This window comes from Loxodonta africana, chromosome 5, assembly GCF_030014295.1.
Source record: "Loxodonta africana isolate mLoxAfr1 chromosome 5, mLoxAfr1.hap2, whole genome shotgun sequence".
Taxonomy (NCBI): Eukaryota; Metazoa; Chordata; class Mammalia; order Proboscidea; family Elephantidae; genus Loxodonta; species Loxodonta africana.
Window position 1 is genome coordinate 61,639,167 of NC_087346.1, and position 20,054 is coordinate 61,659,220.

At 36.8% G+C, this 20,054-nt stretch overlaps 1 protein-coding gene across 3 annotated transcripts in view; it reads right to left on the reverse strand.

Annotated features, from left to right (window-relative positions):
- CCSER1 (coiled-coil serine rich protein 1) overlaps window positions 1–20,054 on the reverse strand; it is an 845,607-nt gene that overhangs the window by 139,692 nt on the left and 685,861 nt on the right. For 2 of the 3 annotated variants that reach the window (XM_064285541.1, XM_023553241.2), the window contains one exon: window positions 15,155–15,238. In XM_064285541.1, coding sequence (XP_064141611.1) covers window positions 15,155–15,238 — 84 coding nt within the window. Of the gene's footprint in view, window positions 1–8,520; window positions 10,869–15,154; window positions 15,239–20,054 lie in introns of those variants that run through there. The other variant, XM_023553242.2, reaches the window with a different exon arrangement.

Here is a 20,054-nt window from a genome sequence, read left to right on the forward strand (position 1 = left end):
CGGATATGCTGGACATGGTGTGTGGATGGATACAAAACCTAATTGTCAACTTTATTTTTACCTAAGAATTTTCTACCCAACAACACTTTGTGATTTGCACATTTAAAAATATCGGAAACCTCATGCCACGTCAGAAGATAGGTCTAACTATCTCAGAACACTGTGAAGGTGAGCACGATGGGAATGTTTCCCCCAAATCTTAAAATACCTGTAAGTTATATGGGAGCATCAGTGTTAAAAGGGAGAGTCTCTATCATTGCATTCTAGTCTTAATTCAGTAAAGTGGAGTTGCTAGAAAATTAGAAAACATGCACCATAATGTCCCAGACCTTGTGTTGGCCTGTAATAAGGCAAACACTTCCCAACAGCATGTGATTCTCTAGACTGGAGCAAATTTCTCCCAGATGTCTTGCATACAATTAAAACAATCTGGTATTATCTATTTCAACTTGGGAAAATTAAAGCTATATTCTAGTTGAGTATGTCTCTCTGGGAAAATCTAGTTTTCCTAAGCTGTCATCTTTGATGAGAGTTCCTAGAGCAGCTGACAAAGAATTAGATGACATCAATGATGTATGGAGCAAGAAGAGAAAACAACTTGCAACCAGATTTAAATAAAAAATGCTCAAGGGGCAAATCCCATGTATCAATACATAGTGATTCTAAGCACATCACTGAACTGGGATTACAGTCTTGCAGGAGGGTCTCATGGCTCCAGAGTAATAAATACTACACACCATAAAAAAGGTCTTAAATGTGAAGTGACAAATACGTCTCACACCATTGCAGATCAAACCTGAAGCTGTAGTCAGTTGCATTAGTTTGGGGAAAGGTAAAATTGAAATCTCAAGAAAAAAACCTTGGTAGATACATATGAAAGATACATACGTAAAGATACTTTACAATAAATGTTACAAGTAACTGAAAAAAGAGCATATCATATTTAATATAGACACAGCTGTTAACTGTTATTAGTGATAAATACTAGAAAAGTATAGTAGGAATTTTCTTTTTTCTCACCACACTCTAGCCAAAGGATTTTAACAAGAACAGAGAGAATTGTATTGAAAATATTAATTCAAATAGCATCTAGCATCAATATGGTTAAGTATCAATTCATTCAGCTTACTAAGGTACTAATAATCAACTTGCCCTTTGAGGGTTATCCATGAAATACTGGTGACTTGAAAAAGTTGACTGTTCACAAGAAATAAATTACTCATTTTGGGCCATTCTCTGATCATTAATAACCCCCTGTGAATACAAGGAAGGAAATAGGCTTGTGTTGTCCGTGAACGCTAACCGTCAGGGATCTTATAGAGAACCACCTTCAAACTATGAAAACACAACAAAATTCATGTAGAGTTGTATATAAAACACATCAAAGCATTTATTTGCTTCTTTTGAGAAATCAGGAATTCATTTTGCCTAAGTTTAATATATTCATTCATCAAATATATACTTGAATTCTTATGGGTTAGGTACTATTTTATACCCTGGTTCTTATTACTGGGGAACGTGTTTGACAGTGAACAAATGAAATGTCTTTGTAGGGATGCCCAAACATCATAAGTCTTTTCTTACTGGCAAGAAAAGTCCCACAAGGAATAGGCATGATAAGAGGATTATAAGTAGTCTCCATACTTTACAAAAATATTTGACACTGTTCTTAGATAGAGTGGAACCAGCCCCCTTAGGTAATTGGAAGAGGCACTCAATGATGAAAGGCTCATTGCCCTTACAGCTACAATAAATCCCTAACATCTCCCAATTCCTTCTCAGATGAAGGGTAAATAGGATAAAATGCACTTAGTTTATCAGCAGATGTGGGTCTTCCGATTTATACACAAGAAATATATTCTTTACAAAAGTATGCTTAATATTGTATCTATAAAATGACTATCTAAATAAGTTAAAATTTCATTGTTCCATAATATTTTAACCAAGTGCAAATAACATTTAGTTTTGAATGGACAAATACGTCAAGAGTTAGAAAAAGAAAAAACAGACCTTGTCAGTGTCACTTAGTGTGAATTTTTCATAACTAAACACTTCTGAGTAAAGTCAGGATATGGATAATTTCTGCATATTTTGGAACTGATAAACAAAAAATAATGATCATTTGCCCAATACAAAATGTTTCCACAGAGCAGTACTCCTTTTCATTATGAATTTCTGTGGTGCTGCACTTTGGTAGCCACACTTCAGTGTATATAACAAGAATGAAATCATCAAACAGGAAAAATAAAAATCAACTTGAAGTAATTAACATGCTCAGTTAAGTTCTGTAGTTTCTAAGAAGTGGACATATTTTACACATTAAAAATACTGAAGCTTCATTTTTGATGAAGTTTGCACATTCACTGTGGCTCAGAATAGAATTGTCATAGTTTGGGTTATATTTTCAAATGTTCTATCTGTGTCTGTATCTATGTTATTTTGTTAGGTGCCGTCGAGTCGGTTCCGACTCATAGCGACCCTATGCACAACAGAACGAAACACTGCCCGGTCCTGTGCAATCCTTACAATCGTTGTTATGCTTGAGCTCACTGTTGCAGCCACTGTGTCAATCCACCTCATTGAGGGTCTTCCTCTTTTCCGCTGACCCTGTACTCTGCCAAGCATGATGTCCTTCTCCAGGGACTGATCCCTCCTGACAACATGTCCAAAGTATATAAGATGCAGTCTCGCCATCCTTGCCTCTAAGGAGCATTCTGGCCGCACTTCTTCCAAAACAGATTTGTTTGCTCTTTTGGCAGCCCCAGGTACATTCAATATTCTTCACCAACACCACAATTCAAAAGTGTCAAATCTTCTTCAGTCTTCCTTATTCATTGTCCAGCTTTCACATGCATATGATGCAATTGAAAATACCATGGCTTGGATCAGGTGCACCTTAGTCTTCAGGGTGACATCTTTGCTCTTCAACACTTTGAATAGGTCCTTTGCAGCACATTTGCCCAATGCAATGCGTCTTTTGATTTCTTGACTGCTGCTTCCATGGCTGTTGATTGTGGATCCAAGTAAAATGAAATCCTTGACAACTTCAATCTTTTCTCCATTTATGATGATGTTGCTCATTGGTCCAGTTGTGAGGATTTTTGTTTTCTTTATGTTGAGGTGTAATCCATACTGAAGACTGTGGTCTTTGATCTTCATTACTAAGTGTTTCAAGTTCTCTTCACCTTCAGCAAGCAAGGTTGTGTCATCTGCATAAAGCAGGTTGTTAATGAGTCTTCCTCCAATCCTGATGCCCCCTTCTTCTTCATATAGTCCAGCTTCTCGGATTATTTGTTCAGCATACAGATTAAATAGGTATGGTGAAAGAATACAACCCTGACGCACGCCTTGCCTGATGTTAAACCAATCGGTATCCCCTCGTTCTGACCGAACAACTGCCTCTTGATCCATGTAAAGGTTCCTCATGAGCACAATTAAGTGTTCTGGAATTTCTGTTCTTTGCAGTGCTATCCATAGTTTGTTATGATCTACACAGTTGAATGCCTTTGCATAGTCAATAATACACAGGTAAACATCCTTCTGGTATTCTCTCCTTTCAGCCAGGATCCATCTGACATCAGCAATGATATCCCTGCTTCCACGTCCTCTTCTGAAACTGGCCTGAGTTTCTGGCAGTTTCCTCTGGATATACTGCTGCAGCCGTTTTTAAATGATCTTCAGCAAAATTTTGTTTGCATATGACATTAACGATATTGTTCTATAATTTCCACATTCGGTTGGATCACCTTTCTTGGGAATAGGCATAAATATGGCTCTCTTCCAGTCAGTTGGCCAGGAAGCTGTCTTCCATATTTCTTGGCCTAGATGAGTGAGCACTTCCAGCATTGCATCTGTTTGTTGAAATATCTCAATTGATATTCCATCAATTCCTGGAGCCTTGTTTTTCACCAATGCCTTCAGAGCAGCTTGGACTTCCTCCTTCAGTACCATCAGTTCTTGATCATATGCCATCTCTTGAAATGGTTGAATATCGACTAATTCTTTTCAGTATAATGACTCTGTGTATTCCTTCCATCTTCTTTTGATGCTTCCTGCGTCATTTAATATTTTCCTCATGGAATCCTTCTTGAATTTTTTTTTTTCAGTTCTTTCAGCTTCAGAAACACCGAGCTTGTTCTTCCCTTTTGGTGTTGCATCTCCAGCTCTTTGCACATTGTCATTATAATACTTTATTTTGTCTCTCGAGAGGCCCTTTGAAATCTTCTGTTCAGTTCTTTTACTTCATGAATTCTTTCTTTTGCTTTAGCTGCTCAACGCTCAAGAACAAGTTTCAGTCTGTATCTATACTTCTAGCTAAATCCATGCAATTAAAATCAAGACTTTACCGTCCATTTCTAATTCATTAAAAGCAGAATCACTGAAATTTTATGGTGTTTCAAAATAAAGTATTACTAGTAAATATTTACTTATACCACTGAATTAAAAAATTAAATATTAATATTCAACTGTGAAAAGGATGTTTCACTTTTTACCCCAGTAATCTTACTTTTGAGAATTTATGTTAAAAAATAATTAGACATATAAATGTATCCAAAACCCAACCAAACCCAGTGCCATTGAGTTGATTCTGACTCATAGTGACCCTATAGGACAGAGTAGAAATGTCCCATACACTTTTCAAGGAGCGCCTGTTGGATTTGAACTTTCGACCCTTTGGTTAGCAGCCGTAGCACTTAACCACTACACCACCAGTGTTTTCTATAAATGTATAGGATATATAACTAAGAAAAAGCAAGGTACAAAATATACAGTCACTAAGGTTTCAATTATGTTTAAAGGGGGGGGCACCTGAATATATTCAAAAGAGTTATGTTGGGACCGTGGAACAGTGAGTAACATTTTTTGTTTTCGTTTTTGTTTTTTTGGTCTTCTACCACTAGATAACATAAAAAAAAAAAAAATACATTTCTAAAATACAGGATGCAATAAATTTTGCATAACATTTAGTCAAGGAAATTATTTTATGCAAAAAGGTCCCTGGATAATGCAAATAGTTTGTGGTTGACTAACCTAGAGGTTGGTGGTTCAAACCTGCCCAGAGGTGCCACAGAAGAAAGGCACGACAATCCTCTTCAATAAAGATTACAGTCAAGAAAACACAGTGGAGCTGGGTCCTACTCTGTCACTCAGTGGCAATGTTTGTTTGTTTTCTTTCTTTCTTTCTTTCTTTTTTTTCACAGTATGCAAAGAGTGAAAATTCTTTAGTAAGCAGCATTTTTTGTTGATATGATCATGGTTCTGTTCATAAAATTTCAAGGATGAAATAAACTGTGATTCATCCAACCTTAAGTTCAGCTACATCAGATAGATGACATTACACTTGCCAGGTGTCTGCTTTTGCAACATACTGGATAACTCAAGTAAATTGTGTAGCTACTCTTGAAAAGCGTAACAGGCATTTGCCATCTTCCTAGCAGCTTGACTATTTTTGCTAAAACAAATACGCCTATCGTGTGAAACAGTTCAGAGGCGGAAAAATACATAGTCTCTCATCCATGGGAAATTATATAATGATACCCGCCCACCATACAGTTTTCTTAAATAGCCTATAACAAGATAGGTTACACAGCTCAGGATCTCAGAGTGCAAAATGATAGAGAAATATGAAGATAGTGTCTCTTATTTATAACCGAAAAAGTCAGATTCCCTAAGAAGTGAAAATCAATAAATAAACATCTTTTCAATTGATTTGAAATGGTGCTATTATTTTATTGTAGTTATTGATAGACAGCAAAACAGAACTGTTAACCTATTTTATAGTGCTGTCCTCACTGCTCTGTAATTTATAATTCTGCTTGATGTAGTAGGGAAAAATCAGTTTCAAGGAGCCAGACGGACTCTGCTTTAAATCCTCACTCTGTCATTATTATGCAGTCTTAGAGAAATCACTTAATCCTCCTGAATTTCAGTTTTATTATAGGTGAAATGGGAATAATAATACTTAGTTCTTGATTTTATTTGAAGGGTTAAAAGGCAATAATAAACGTAAAGCACTCCTCAGAATACCTGCCAAAGAGCAGGAGCTCAGTAAATAGACTGTTGTTATTAAAATGGTCTGTTTATGTCTATACCCCTCATTTAAAAATGAGCTACTTGAGTACAGACACAACTCCACTATATCTTTTAACCCATGGTCCAATCCAAGTCCCTGGGTCCGACTGGCTTTCAAATCCTTAAGGCGAATCAATTATGAAGTAGATTTGGACTCATGTGTTACAGAGGAGGACTGCTCCATTGGTTTTTGGCTGTAATTTTTATAGATGCAAATGCCCAGGCCTTTCTTCCTTGTTGCTGCTGAGTGAGCTGGAACCACCAAGCTTTAGGCTAGTGGCTGATCACATCAGCTTGCAACACCCATTCGGACACATGCTTTGTATTTTCATTTTAATTTTAAGTCTTTGCTTATCTATTGTTATGTATTGCTGACTACAGAAATAATTGTATTTGGTAAATTACCTCTAAGCACTAAAATCTTAATTAGAATAATAAGAGAAATAATGAAAGCAGTTTCTAAATTGTGTGATATACACTATAGGATAAATGGAAAATATCTAAAAATCCCACTATTTAACTTTATGTGTGAATTAATTTCAGCTAAATGCCCAACTTGGCCATAATATGGTTGCGCACTCCTTTTAAAACTATAAACATTTTAAAAGTAAAATACCTTCCTACTCGCATTTAATTATACAACAACCATTTACTTATACATGCAAACTACAACATGACAACGCTTGTGATAAAGACTTAAACAAATATGTAGGATTGCCACAGCAAATGTTGCGGAATATTAAAGATTATATCTTTTTGGCAGCTCTTCCTTAAGGTACTGGAGTGTGTTTGTAACTGGTGGCTAATTCCCATGGTTTTTTTTTTTTTATCATAGGATATTGTCATATTCACACTGTTCATCTGTCTCACAGAGCTGACTAGGAGAATAATTACTGCTGAGATAAGCCTTTTTCTGGAATATATGCAATTAATTCTGCTGTAAAAAAGAAGGAAAGAAGTCTGGCACTTTAATAATGTTTAAGTATACCTAATCTATTTCTTTTCTGTTCCTAATGTTTCCTAAATATGAGAAAGAAGATTTGAAAGTACTTACAGCTGTCTGTTCTTATGTAAATCATCCATGGGCCCGTAATATTCCATCTTAAAATGACTGGCATGAAATTATACCATAAATTATAATAGGATGTAGAGCAAGTGGGGAATTACTTTTAAGATGGATTCAGGATATGGTTTTCATGCACAAAGAATGTTTCTCTTATCAGGTAGGAATTATTCTGTTATTAAAGCTCAAGGGCATACAATTTTATTCAATTTGAATTTTGAATATATTTTTTCAACCAAATCAAAATTACTCTTCTCCCTAGATTCTTGATAAAGTGCTATTTAGCCAAATGTCTTTCTCAGTCAGAGCCTGTATTTTTAGCTCCCGTTTTTTTATTATGCATAGTAACCGGATTACATATAATGTTACACTCTCAGTTCTTCAATTGCCTTCAGTTTATAAAAAAATCATCATTTCTACAAGCACCTTTATGCAGCACCATGCTTTCATATTCAAATGTTAAAAAACGAGCTGAGCACTTGGTTTACATTTAAATAAAGTAAACGGCATTTTAAAAAGTTGGGTGAAATGGTTGTTTGTATGTTTACTTACACTCAAGTAAGAATATAATTTTCAATGGTTGCTTTGAATGAGAACAAAGAAGGTTTAATAAGCAAAAAGGGATATATAGATAAAACATACACATATTAAACTTCCTTGATGTGACCTAGCTTTCTTGAGTTAGTTTCACATTGCAGGGGAAAAAAAGTGTTTAACTCAATGGAGTACCTGCTCTATTGGATATCCGGAGTAAATGTTTTTAACAGCCTCCTCTTCTAAAATAAAAATATTATTTTAGATAATAATGATGACATAAAACAAATACTACTAATGGCCAGAAAAGAAATGCAGTTAGTTAAAACTTCATTTTACTGAATTCTGTAAATATTATCATTTCAAAACCAATAAAACAACAGTGACAACAACAACAACAAAAAAACAAATCCACTGCTGTCGAGTTGATTCCGACTCTATAGGACATAGTAGAACTGCCCCCATGGAGTTTCCAAGGAGCGGCTGGTAGAATTGAACTGCCAACCTTTTGGTTAGCAGCCAAGCTCTCATCTCATAGTGACCCTATGAGTCGTAATCGACTTGACGGCAGTGGGTTTGGTTTTTGGTTTTTTGGCCAAGCTCTTAACCTCTGTGCCACCAGGGCTCCTCAAAAAGTAATAAGCAAGTTTTAATAAACATCATATTTGTTCAATAAAACTGGAGTTTGTAAAAGATACGAACAAGGCAAAAATTAAATTGTATTATTGATATGAAAAAAATTTTAGTTTATTATTTTAAAACATAGTTGACACTTTAATATAAAAAATAAACTTTAATTTTCAAGATATTTAAAATTTGGTAAAATATTTAATGTTTGAATGAAAATTTTCAATTATCCCCCAAATTCATATTGTTTCTTTGTTTTATATCTTAAATAAAAATTAACACTTCAAATAGTTACATAAAATGACACAATTTGAGTAATTCAAGTTCCATTTCTTCATCTTTATGACTGTGCTATTGTTATTTTTAATCTATAGTTGAAATACACTAATATGTAGTACCACAGGCTTTAGAAACACAAGCTGAGAGCCCAAAGCTAGCTGGAAGGTTCTGAACTGTTGTAAACTTTATCTCTCAAAAGTAGAGGTTATAGCTGGATCCTTGTGTATTGTGTGTGTGTGTGTGTATGTGTATGCGTGTAGTGGTGCAAACACGTTACAATCATCTACTAACTTACATGTTGGCAGTTCAAACCCACCCAGCAATGCCTAGCCATCTGCATCTGTAAGATTACACCCATGAGAGCCCTGTGCAGCAGTTCTACTCTGTAACACATGGGGTCACCATGGGTCAGAACAGACTTGATGGCAACTTAAAAAAAAAAAATCTGTGCATAGCCATTGTTGAGACTCAAATTAGGGGTTTAGAATATCAGTGCAAGAAATATATCAACTAAAGAGTAAGTAGTTCAATACTAAGAGAAAAAATATAAGGAACTTGAAGGATAAATTTAGGAGACAAAATATGGAAATGAGTTTCAGAAGAAAAAAAAATCTATAATTTGATGAAAGACTTTAATGAATTGAATAGGATTACTGAAATGTCACATACCCAGGTAAATCATGGAAAAATGGCATTGGTAGTGCTGAATCTAAGACAATGGAATATTATTGGCTAAGAAAAAAGGACCAAGACCTAAAATTTATAGGCTTATAGATGGTTCCCTTCATCTTTCTGGGTAAAAAGATATTCAATATTCAGAGATTACATCATCAATACTTCACCAGAAGGAAAGTCTTGGGCAAGAGATCTAACCAAATCATCAATGAATCAGAAGAGACCTTAAAATGTAGAAAGATGAACTGTAATGATGAGTAATAAATCTTATACTTTACATAGCTTAAATCTAAATCAGCAATAATAGTGTGACTAGGAATTTGCAATAAGTCACAATAAGTATTCTTGAAAGAGAAGACCAATAAAAAAAAATTGATAAAAGTCCTAAATAAGCTCAGCAAAACTCATACGAGTTCCTAGAGATGGGAAGGAAATGGAAAGCAAAAAGATATTAAAGGTCTAATTTGGTGTGAGCATGATCTTAAACTTAAGAAGATAATTTCTAATGTTTGACTTCTGCTTTTGACCCCTGCTTTGTGAACACACTTCATAAGACCAATACAAGCTGAAATTTATTATCAACATCAAACAATACTCTTTATGTGTACTTGTCACTTATGTAAGGCTAGCCAATGCCCTTCAGCATATCTTGCAGCAGTTCAGAGGAGATTTTCTTCTATTACAAGGCAGTTGGGAGTACTGTATTTTCACACAAATAATGTACTGGGTATACATTTTTTACAACCCCACCCTCCGCACAAGCTATTTCATAAGTGTGTTGTATCAATATTTTTTTACATGTTGATGACTTCAATTTTAATTTTTTTTTTCCTGTCTAATGCATTTAATGTTACCAGAATAAAACTGATCTCATGGAAACTGCATTTAAGGTAGGTGTTTTCCTAAACCAAATGCAACCAATGGTGAACTGAATGAGCTTGTGATGGAAATGGAAAGCCATGCTGGAACCAAAGAGTATGAATGCATGAAGAGCTAGAAGTTAGTAAGTAAGAAATGATCCTAGGCCTAGAAGTACAAGACCAAGATGTTGTTTATACTCTGTTTTAATAAATTTTAAACTGAAACATAATTTCTGACAATGTCTTTGAAATCAACAAATACAAGTCACCAGAAGAAATTGTGTTTTTATCTTAAAACAGTCCATTTTAGTTTATTCATTCATTATCATCATCAGTAGTTCTCATTGTCACAGATGGCGTTCCTTTTCATGAGTTTAGAAATCCAGGTGAAACCTGCCTTGAAATCTGGGATTCCCCTTTCATTTGACAGACGCTTCACTTTGGTCTGAATTGTGAAAGCAGAGACGGTTTGAGTTTGTTCCTTTTGAGAAATAATCCACTCTTTCAAGTCACTCTCCAACTCAGGACATTTTGCTTTGGGCCCAGGACATGTGGGTTTTCACGATTCATTTTCTCCAGCTCTTTTTTCTCCTTTCTCCATTCGTGAATGGACAGCTCTCCAAACTGGAACTCTCTAGCTAAGGCTGTTGATTGTTTCTTCTATACTCGCAACAACTTTTTGTTTGAAGTCGGTGGTATAGCACTTTCGTTTAATTCCTGCCATAATCCTAAAGGGTTCTAAGATTTAAATTTAACAACTGAAAAAAAATGTGAACAATATAATTGATAACTGGCTGGCTCTAGTAAAGAGATCACAACATTCAAATGTGAGATGTACAAGAAGCAAGGGTCTTTATATGCTCGAAAACATGTAACTAAGGTGACTTACGGTCACTGATCAAAGACTTTGGAGCTAATAAGGCATAATTAGACTATGAAGTAAGTACACTAACATAGCTTAATGGTTTTACTTAAGATGATCTGATAAGGTTTTCACATTCAACTGTTGAGCCAAGAGAGATCTTGTATCAGTTTTGCATTTTTTACTCCTCCAATTAAAAGCCAGAGTAGGAAGATGACCGTGATAATTACGTCAGTGCAGGCTGGATAGAGGTTCCTACTGATAGCTGCTCCATACATTTATGCCAGAGCAGGCTTCATTTTGTTTATGCTTTCAACTGATAGCACAGGCTTCCTAGATTCAAGGTTCTGACTGATGACTCAAAAGCGACGGGGATATAGTTATCAACTTAAATTGATAGAAACAAATGCAGAGTGTCAACTGTTAATTTTCTGATTACCAGGGCACTACCAAACTCGATCCGTGACTTCTTGACCATGGCTTATGCCTTTATTATACAAAAATGATCAACAGTAACATTTTTGTTCTATTGAATTAAGGTGAATGAGGCTGAAACTCACTTCTGGAAATGTCACAAGACGTGCAGTATACGCATGGGCATGCAATGCTAAATTTCTTTTACATAATTTCATCATTTCTGTGTGTTATATGTATATGTGTGCTATTTATGTGGGTGTGCTATTTTTGAAAAAAATACAGTACACAGTCCATGACGTGAACCAGTTCTTTCCTGTTCACCATGCCACAATCTTCTGCTCCTGGAGTATATTTCTTGCTTCTCCAATTAGTTGCCACACCACATAAACAACCCCAGGGCATGCTGATATTTTAACATTTGATATCCCTTTGCACATCATAAAATATGGACAAATGATTATTTTTGTCAGTTGAAAGCCAGTAAAGGTAAGTGATGTATGTAATTTTCAGGAATAATAATTTCAGATTTCTTAAAATTGTTCCTAAGAGTACAAACTGCTTGTTTTCTTCTTTTCAAAAAGAACAGAAAGGAAGAAATTGAAAATGTAACTATATAACACAGACATGTTAAAAATATAGTTAATAATGTGGATATTAATATGTAATTTAAAAATAAAATTTTTACTTTAAATTTGGTAATGTATTTATGCTTTGTAAAATCTACTAACCCAGCAAGAAAGAAGAGTTGAACCCAGGTAATAATTTTGAAATCACAAAGTAGAAAAAGAATAATCATTTTTAAAATATGCATTTAGTGCTTAAAATGTAATATAGAACTATAATGGAATTTAATAATTATCATCCACAAGTGTTCATGGTAATATTAGACAGGCATAAGTATAAATACTATGTGAAGTTATTTAAGTAATGGAGAGTCAAAGGAGAGGACCATTTCTTCTGGGGGATCCCCACCCCTGCCCGAGATACCACAAATAAATGTTTATATTTAAATACATAATTTTCCTGGGGAAAATTATTATTATACCCATAACGCAATGGTTTTTAACAGGAGGCAATTTTACGCCCAGAGAACATTTCATAATATCTGGAGACATTTTTGGTTGTCACACTGGAGGATACTGCTGGCATCTAGTAGGTAGAAGATATGGATCCTACTAAATATCCTACATGCCAAGATAGCCCTTTACCACAAATCTGGTCCCAAATATCCACAGTGCTATTGCTGAGAAATCCTGAACTAAAGAGATAACCAAAAAAACTTGCATTTAACTGTATCTCTTTTGTCCCCACCCCACCCTGCCCCAACTAATTTTTTATAACTCCTGAAACTATCTATGTGGGTTGAAAAGAAGACAAATAGTTATGAAATAATAAAATTTTCTTAATTATTAAGTTGGACAGAAAATCTTGCTTGGTGCAATTACATTGGAATTTGTTCTATGATGTATGTACAGATAAAATTGCTTGAGAAATAGCAGCAGTGAAGAAATGAACAATCTCTGATAAATGATAGCAAAACTAAGTTACTTCTAAATAATCACAGATGATGAATCTGTGTTATAACAGGATACAGTGAAACTTCTGTCTCAATGTTTTGAAATTTTCAAATTTATGTAGGTGAAGTATAAAGGTAAAATTTAGCCTACATTTTGTCAAAGTATCACATTATTTATTATCAGAATGAGAAGTACCAGGGCCTAGTACAATTTTCAATGGAGCCAAGTGGTTTGTATTATTTTTATGTAGTTGCCACCCCTACCCCATGCTCCAAACCCAGTGTTAATGCTTATCTTTTTCCTTTAAATCACGTTTAAATTCTATATCATCTCTCAAATTTTTACATTATCGCTTATACACTTTCTACCTTTGCTACATTCATCTTTAAGTCATAAAATTGTATTTTCCAAAGTCAGCATTTTCTTTGTTGAAATAGTCAAGGCGACTATGCAAACTACATAGCACAAAAATTAAAATGGTTGTTTTAGTTTTAATGTTGATTGTTTTAATTTTGATTATTACCTGCACAATTTTAGAGGCTAAATAACCAATTTGGCTAATTCAAATTTCAAAAAAAAGATACTTTTGCCTAATTTTAGGAAATCAGCCAACACAGGACATTTTTGGGTATGCTGAAATACTTCGTTAACTATACCTGTGTAACATTGACTCTAGAAGTAATCATTTTCTTTCTCATTTCATTTAAGAAATGAACGTCTGGTCCTTTGTATACGTTACGTTTTAAATCCGACCATAATTAATGTTAATGGGAAAAATGAATACTTCTTTCTGAGTTAATTATCCAAGCGAAGCATTTTCTGCCAGTGAATGACTAGATTCTCTGCTGTGTTAAAACTGGTAATTCTGTGCATTCCTTAATAAATACATATGATTTTTACTCAACTGAAAGATATTTTTGTATGTCACTTAAACAAAAACTTGATCATATAATACTGAACATAAAAGTATTTTCATTATATAATTAATAAAATTTATACATCTGTTACTTATATATTTATAAAAGATTATTTCTAGTTACATAAGACACATTTCTTCTGCCTGTAATAACATTTTGTTTCCAGTTGCATAAGACATGTTTCTTCTGTCTGTAACACTACTGTTATTTTAAGAACTGGTTTACAGGTTTTCTAATAGGACCAGTAATCAGTATCAACCCAATAAAAGAACAGTCCAAATGAAGGTCATGTTTCAATAAAAATGTTTTCTGTTGTCAAGAGTCAATAAAATATGCTCTAATTTGTCTGACATCTCACTAATGTGTTAGGAGTTCTCAGAATATTGATGGTCTGTAAAGTCTGTTTCATAATTTAGTTTTATTTAATAATTAGATAATGCATCATTATTTAATATAGTCAAGACCAAAATGATCATAAGGAATATTAATTACTAGGATTTGTCTTTTGATCTTGATAATGAGTCAGGGTCTCTTTTGCTATACAGCATATCTTCATTTTCTGATATTGTTAAAAATCTTAATGATATTTAAAAAGCCTCACTTCTATTTCATTCTTGTTTTAGATTATCATTTTTTAAATATACATAACAAGTGAATGTGTTTTATTGCAAAATATTGTTCATATACATATTTAAATTGAAAATGCACACTTTCAAAAATATGGCCCTGTGATATTCTTGTTACCTACCACAAATATGTTTTCATGTTATGAATGTATGGTTTATTCATTACATTATTTTATGACGTCAAATTTAAAAAAAGCCCTCTGTAAATACAAAATATACACTTATCATATTTTTGTATAATTTATAATATAATAATATAATATAATACGTTAAAGAAAAGTCTCTTAAGGTTAAAACATTTTTGGCAGCTTTATGAAAGTATAAAGTAAAATCCATTTTTGTTTGCAAGATTATTGAGCATTTTGTGTCATAAGACATGATTGTATCTCTAGGTATAACAGTATGGAGTTAAATCACAGACATGTAATGTGGCCTTTGCCTTCAGGATTGTTGATAGTTCCAATTAAAATATCTAACCCTGGTTCAGTAATCTGTTTCTGGAAGCATATACATTTCAACATGTATTAAAACAAAATTCTATTTTTTGGCTTGTCAAATATCTATAATTTTCATTATAGAGGAATTATAAACTTACACAGAAATTGAATCACTAACAGGGTGCTAATTAATAGGTTGTTGCAGGGGTTACAGCAGATAACCTTGTAAGGTAAGTAACTCTGTAGGCCAAATACTGTCATCACTTACCAATTCTTCCTGAAGTTGAGAAATGAGTTCATCTTTCTCTTTCAGCTGCAGCTTGAGCAGGGAGCATTCATCTTTCATTACATCCTACAAAAACATCAAAGAGACCGCATAATAGGCTTAGCCCTTTCACTTTGCTCTTGATAAGGAAAGTCAGCTTCAGTCAATGAGAGATAATTGCATTTGACTAATGAAACCCAAATTTCCTCTGTGATATTTTTCAAAATATATTCTACGTTATAAAATAAACATGTATCTAAAGTGTTATTATGTTATATATGATGGCGTATATACATGCATTTTTTTTCTTGTACCTGTTTTTGTTTTGTTTTTTCTTAATCCATTTGTCCATTTTGTTGTCTAAGACAGAAACCAGGGAGTCATCTTAAATTCCTATGCGTATAACATTATTGTTGTTGTTAAGTGCCGTTGAGCTGGTTCCAACTCATCGTGACCCTATAGGACAGAGCAGAACTGTCCCATACGGTTTCCAAAGAGCAGCTTATGGATTTGAACTGCCAATCTTTTGATTAATAGCTATAGCTCTTAACCACTATGCCACCAGGGCTACACATACAACATTAAAAAAAAAAAAAAAAAAATTTAGGGGAATAAAAATACCTCTATTCTAAAAACAAATACTTTACCAACTATTTGTTCCTTTCCTATAATTATTCATTCCTAAACCAATGGTCATGGTACAGTCTTCACCTTTCATGACCTTCCCATCTTTAGGCTTCCAATGTTTTCACTCTGCATGCACACTTAGCCACAGCTTCTGTGCATACAATACATTCACATTCATAGTCTTCACTACTCTCAGAGGCAAATACTTAATACAGAGTTACCCACCTGCCTAGCTCCAGTCCATAAACATGACTGCTCATTTAGCATGCCACACAGACATTCCAATCAACATTCAGCTCAACATTCCTTTTCCCCACCCTAAAACTTCATTTTTGCTTAATTCCCCCATTATCTTCCTATTTCCTAAAATACTAACCAGGAAGCCATCCTATACTCTCAGCTTTTAATAACTCTGAAACAAATATGACACCAAATTCTATAATCTCTACTTCCTTAATATTTCTTCAACTTGCTCCTCTTTACTCCTTCTTGTCTTACTCTAGGCCCTAATCGCTTCCTACCTGGATTTCTGCAGTGGTCTTCAAGCTCTATCTCTATCCCTTTCCCTATCTGCCAGAGAGGTTTTTCTAAATCAAAATTAATTACGTCATTTCCCAATTTAACAGCTAATCATCTCCTCTTATGGAAAGACAAAAGTCAAAACTCTTCAGAATTTTTCATTTCCATCTTCACGACCTTTGCTTATTTATGCAAAGCTGTAATGCATAATGTTTCATGTCTCCACAGCTTTATGTATGCCTATCTCTGTCTGGATTATAACCAGTTCTGTCCAGTCAACTCTAACTCCTAGATACCTCAGGTGTACCAGAGTATAACTGTGTTCCAGAGGGTTTTCAATGGCTGATTTTTTGGAAGCAGACAGACCTTTAGGCCACTATTCTGAGGCAGGCTCTAGGTGGACTCGAACTTCTAAACTTTTTGTTAGTAGGTGAGTGTGTTAACCGTTTGCACCACCCAGCAACTCCCGTCTGGATTAGATTCCCTTCTAGCCATCATATCACTCCATCCCACCCAAACCCATGCTGAAATTTCTAATGCTGTAATGCATCCCAAGTATTACTCCTTATCCCACCAGGAAGCTTCTCCTTTTGTGGGGTGGGGTTGGGGTGGTTGTGCTCCATAGCACCTAAACCAAACTTCATTTCATGTAAGTGTTGTTTGCTTGTTTTGCAGCTTCATTGGACTAGGGTTTATTTTTCCCCGTTTAAAAGTACAGACTCTATTTGGCATATCACCAGCATCAGACATAGTAACTGATACATTTAAAGCGCTCAAATCCATGTTTCCTTCTCACAAAATTACCATATAAACAGTTTAAACATTAGTAGAATTCTCACTGTCTCTGAATGTAACTATTACCCTTCCCTGAGCTGACAAAGAAAACAGCCAGTGAATTAGGGAAAACAAAACACTTGTTTATTCTAATTTTCATGGCACTAATAATTTTCACTTTCTCTATACTGAGCAATATAGAATGTACCTAATTTATTAATTTCTCCTTTCATTTGGTGATGACCAGCTGGACTAGAAGATATTCCTACCATATGTCCAAAACCTAATGTAATTATCTCTGTCCTCTTTCTTTTGTGATAGTCCCATTTCTTCCCTAAATCATAAGGTTCCGTGAATAGAGCTTACACCCATAGTTTTTAATATTTATGCTCACAGATTCTAAATATTACATGTTACACGGTAATGGCAAAAGTCTTCATAATGCAAAGAAAAAATCAGCAGGCTTAGGAAGCAGGTAAAAGACTAATCAAGTTCTTTAGAATCATAGTGATCTAGGGTCAAATCCTGGTACTGCAAGTTACTAGTCATATGGCTCTGTGCAAGTTACTTAACCTCTTTGAACCCCATGGAAATTTCTGTAAAGTGTTGATGACACCAGACTATTTGATACATGATGACAAAACTCTATTGCATTAGTATTCCTAGCTCCAATGTCTTTCATAATAACTCACTTAAGAAGAGTTAATTCCTTTCATTAAAAAAGAGTCGTAGATGGAGGCGGGGGCCAAGATGGCGGACTAGGTGGACGCTCCCGCGGATCCCTCTTGCAACAAAGACTCGGAAAAACAAGGGAATCGATCACATACATAACAATCTATGAACTCTGAACAACAAGCACAGACTTAGAGACGGAGGACGAACAAATACGGGCAGACAGCGACTGTTTTCAGAACTAGGAGCCAGCGCACCAGGCAGGTGACCTTCGGAGCTCGATCTGGGGCAGAGCCCAGGGGGGCAGACGGCACAGAAAGGGGGCCCACCCCTTCCCCCCCGAACCCATCCCGGGAGGAAGCCTAGCAGGTTGGCGCGGGCGGCGTAGGGGCGCAGCCGGAGGGAGAAACACCCGGGAGGCAGTGACTGATCTGAGAGGGGGGAGAACAGCGTCCCAGCTGGGGTACCGTCCCGCCGGGAGTTAGGCGAGAAGCCGACGGGGCGCGCGCGGGGGGGGGGGTCAGCTGTGTTTCCCTGGAGTGACCCCAGGGCGGGGCCCACGCGTTCGTGCGGGAGGACGCGCACCCAGTCCGCGCGTGTGGCACGGCACACCAGAGGGAGAAATCCCCGGAGGTGTCTGGTCTCAAAACAGGGAAAGCAGCATCCCAGACAGGGAGCCATTCCGCTGCGATCTGAGCACGCGCGCGCGGGCGGGGCATGAGCGCGGGGTCCATTTTTATTACCCTGAATTGACCCAGGGGGCGGGACCACCTGGTCGTGCGAGTGACGCCCTCCCAGTTTGCGCGAGAGGTGTGGCACACCGGAAGGAGAAGTCCCCGGGAGGAACTGATTGGTCCCAAAGCGCAGAAAGTAGCGTCCCAGACAGGGTGCCGTCTTGCTGGGGCTTGGGCGCGCGCACGAGCGGGGCGTGAGCGCGGAGTCCATTTTTATTGCCCTGAATTGACCCAGGGGGCGGGCCCACCTGGCCGTGCGGAGGAACTGATTGGTCCCGAAGCGCAGAAAGTAGCGTCCCAGACGGGGTGCCGTCCTGCCGGGGGTTGGGCACGCGCACGAGCGGGGCGTGAGCACGGAGTCCATTTTTATTGCCCTGAATTGACCCAGGGGGCGGGCCCACCTGGCCGTGCAGGTGACGCCAACCCAGTTCGCGCGAGAGGTGTGGCGCTCCGGAAGGAGAAGTCCCGGGGAGGAAGTGACTGGTTCCCGAACAGGGAAAGCAGCGTCTCAACCCGGAAGTCATCCCGCTGGGATTTGGGCGCGCGCACAGGCGGGGCGTGACCGCGGGATCTAATTATAATCGCCTGAATAGACCCTGGGGGCGGGCCCACCCGTTTGTGCAGGAAACGCCCACCCAGTGCCCACGAGCGGTGCCGCGCACCGGAGGAAGTCCCCAGGAGGAAGTGACTGGTTTCCGAGCAAGGAAAGCAGTGTCCTAGCCAGGGACCCGTCCAGCCCGGATTTTGGCGAACGGGGGCGGAGCGTGAACGTGGTGTTCAGCTCTATATTCTGTGGTGCTACACTCCTAGCTCTCAGATCCCTCCCCTACCCTCCCCAGGCGACCCCATTAACATCCGAATACCCGGAGCCAGAGAGAGAATTCAGATAGGGATCTGACTGCATTTTTTTTTAGTTGACTACTTGGAAAATCTAGTTTCCCAGTGATGGCTCGGAGACAGCAGTCCATATCAAACCACATAAAGAAACAGACCATGACAGCTTCTCCAACCCCCCAAACAAAAGAATCAAAATCTTTCCCAAATGAAGATACAATCCTGGAATTATCAGATACAGAATATAAAAAACTAATTGACAGAATGCTTAAAGATATCACAAATGAAATTAGGATAAATGCAGAAAAAGCCAAGGAACACACTGATAAAACTGTTGAAGAACTCAAAAAGATTATTCAAGAACATAGTGGAAAAATTAACAAGTTGCAAGAATCCATAGAGAGACAGCATGTAGAAATCCAAAAGATTAACAATAAAATTACAGAATTTGACAACGCAATAGAAAGTCAGAGGAGCAGACTCGAGCAATTAGAATGTAGACTGGGACTTCTGGAGGACCAGGGAAACAACACCAACATAGCTGGAAAAAAATCAGATAAAAGAATTAAAAAAAATGAAGAAACCCTAAGAATCATGTGGGACTCTATCAAGAAGGATAACTTACGAGTGATTGGAGTCCCAGAACAGGGAGGGGGGACAGAAAACACAGAGAAAATAGTTGAAGAACTCCTGACACAAAACTTCCCTGACATCATGAAAGAAGAAAGGATATCTATCCAAGA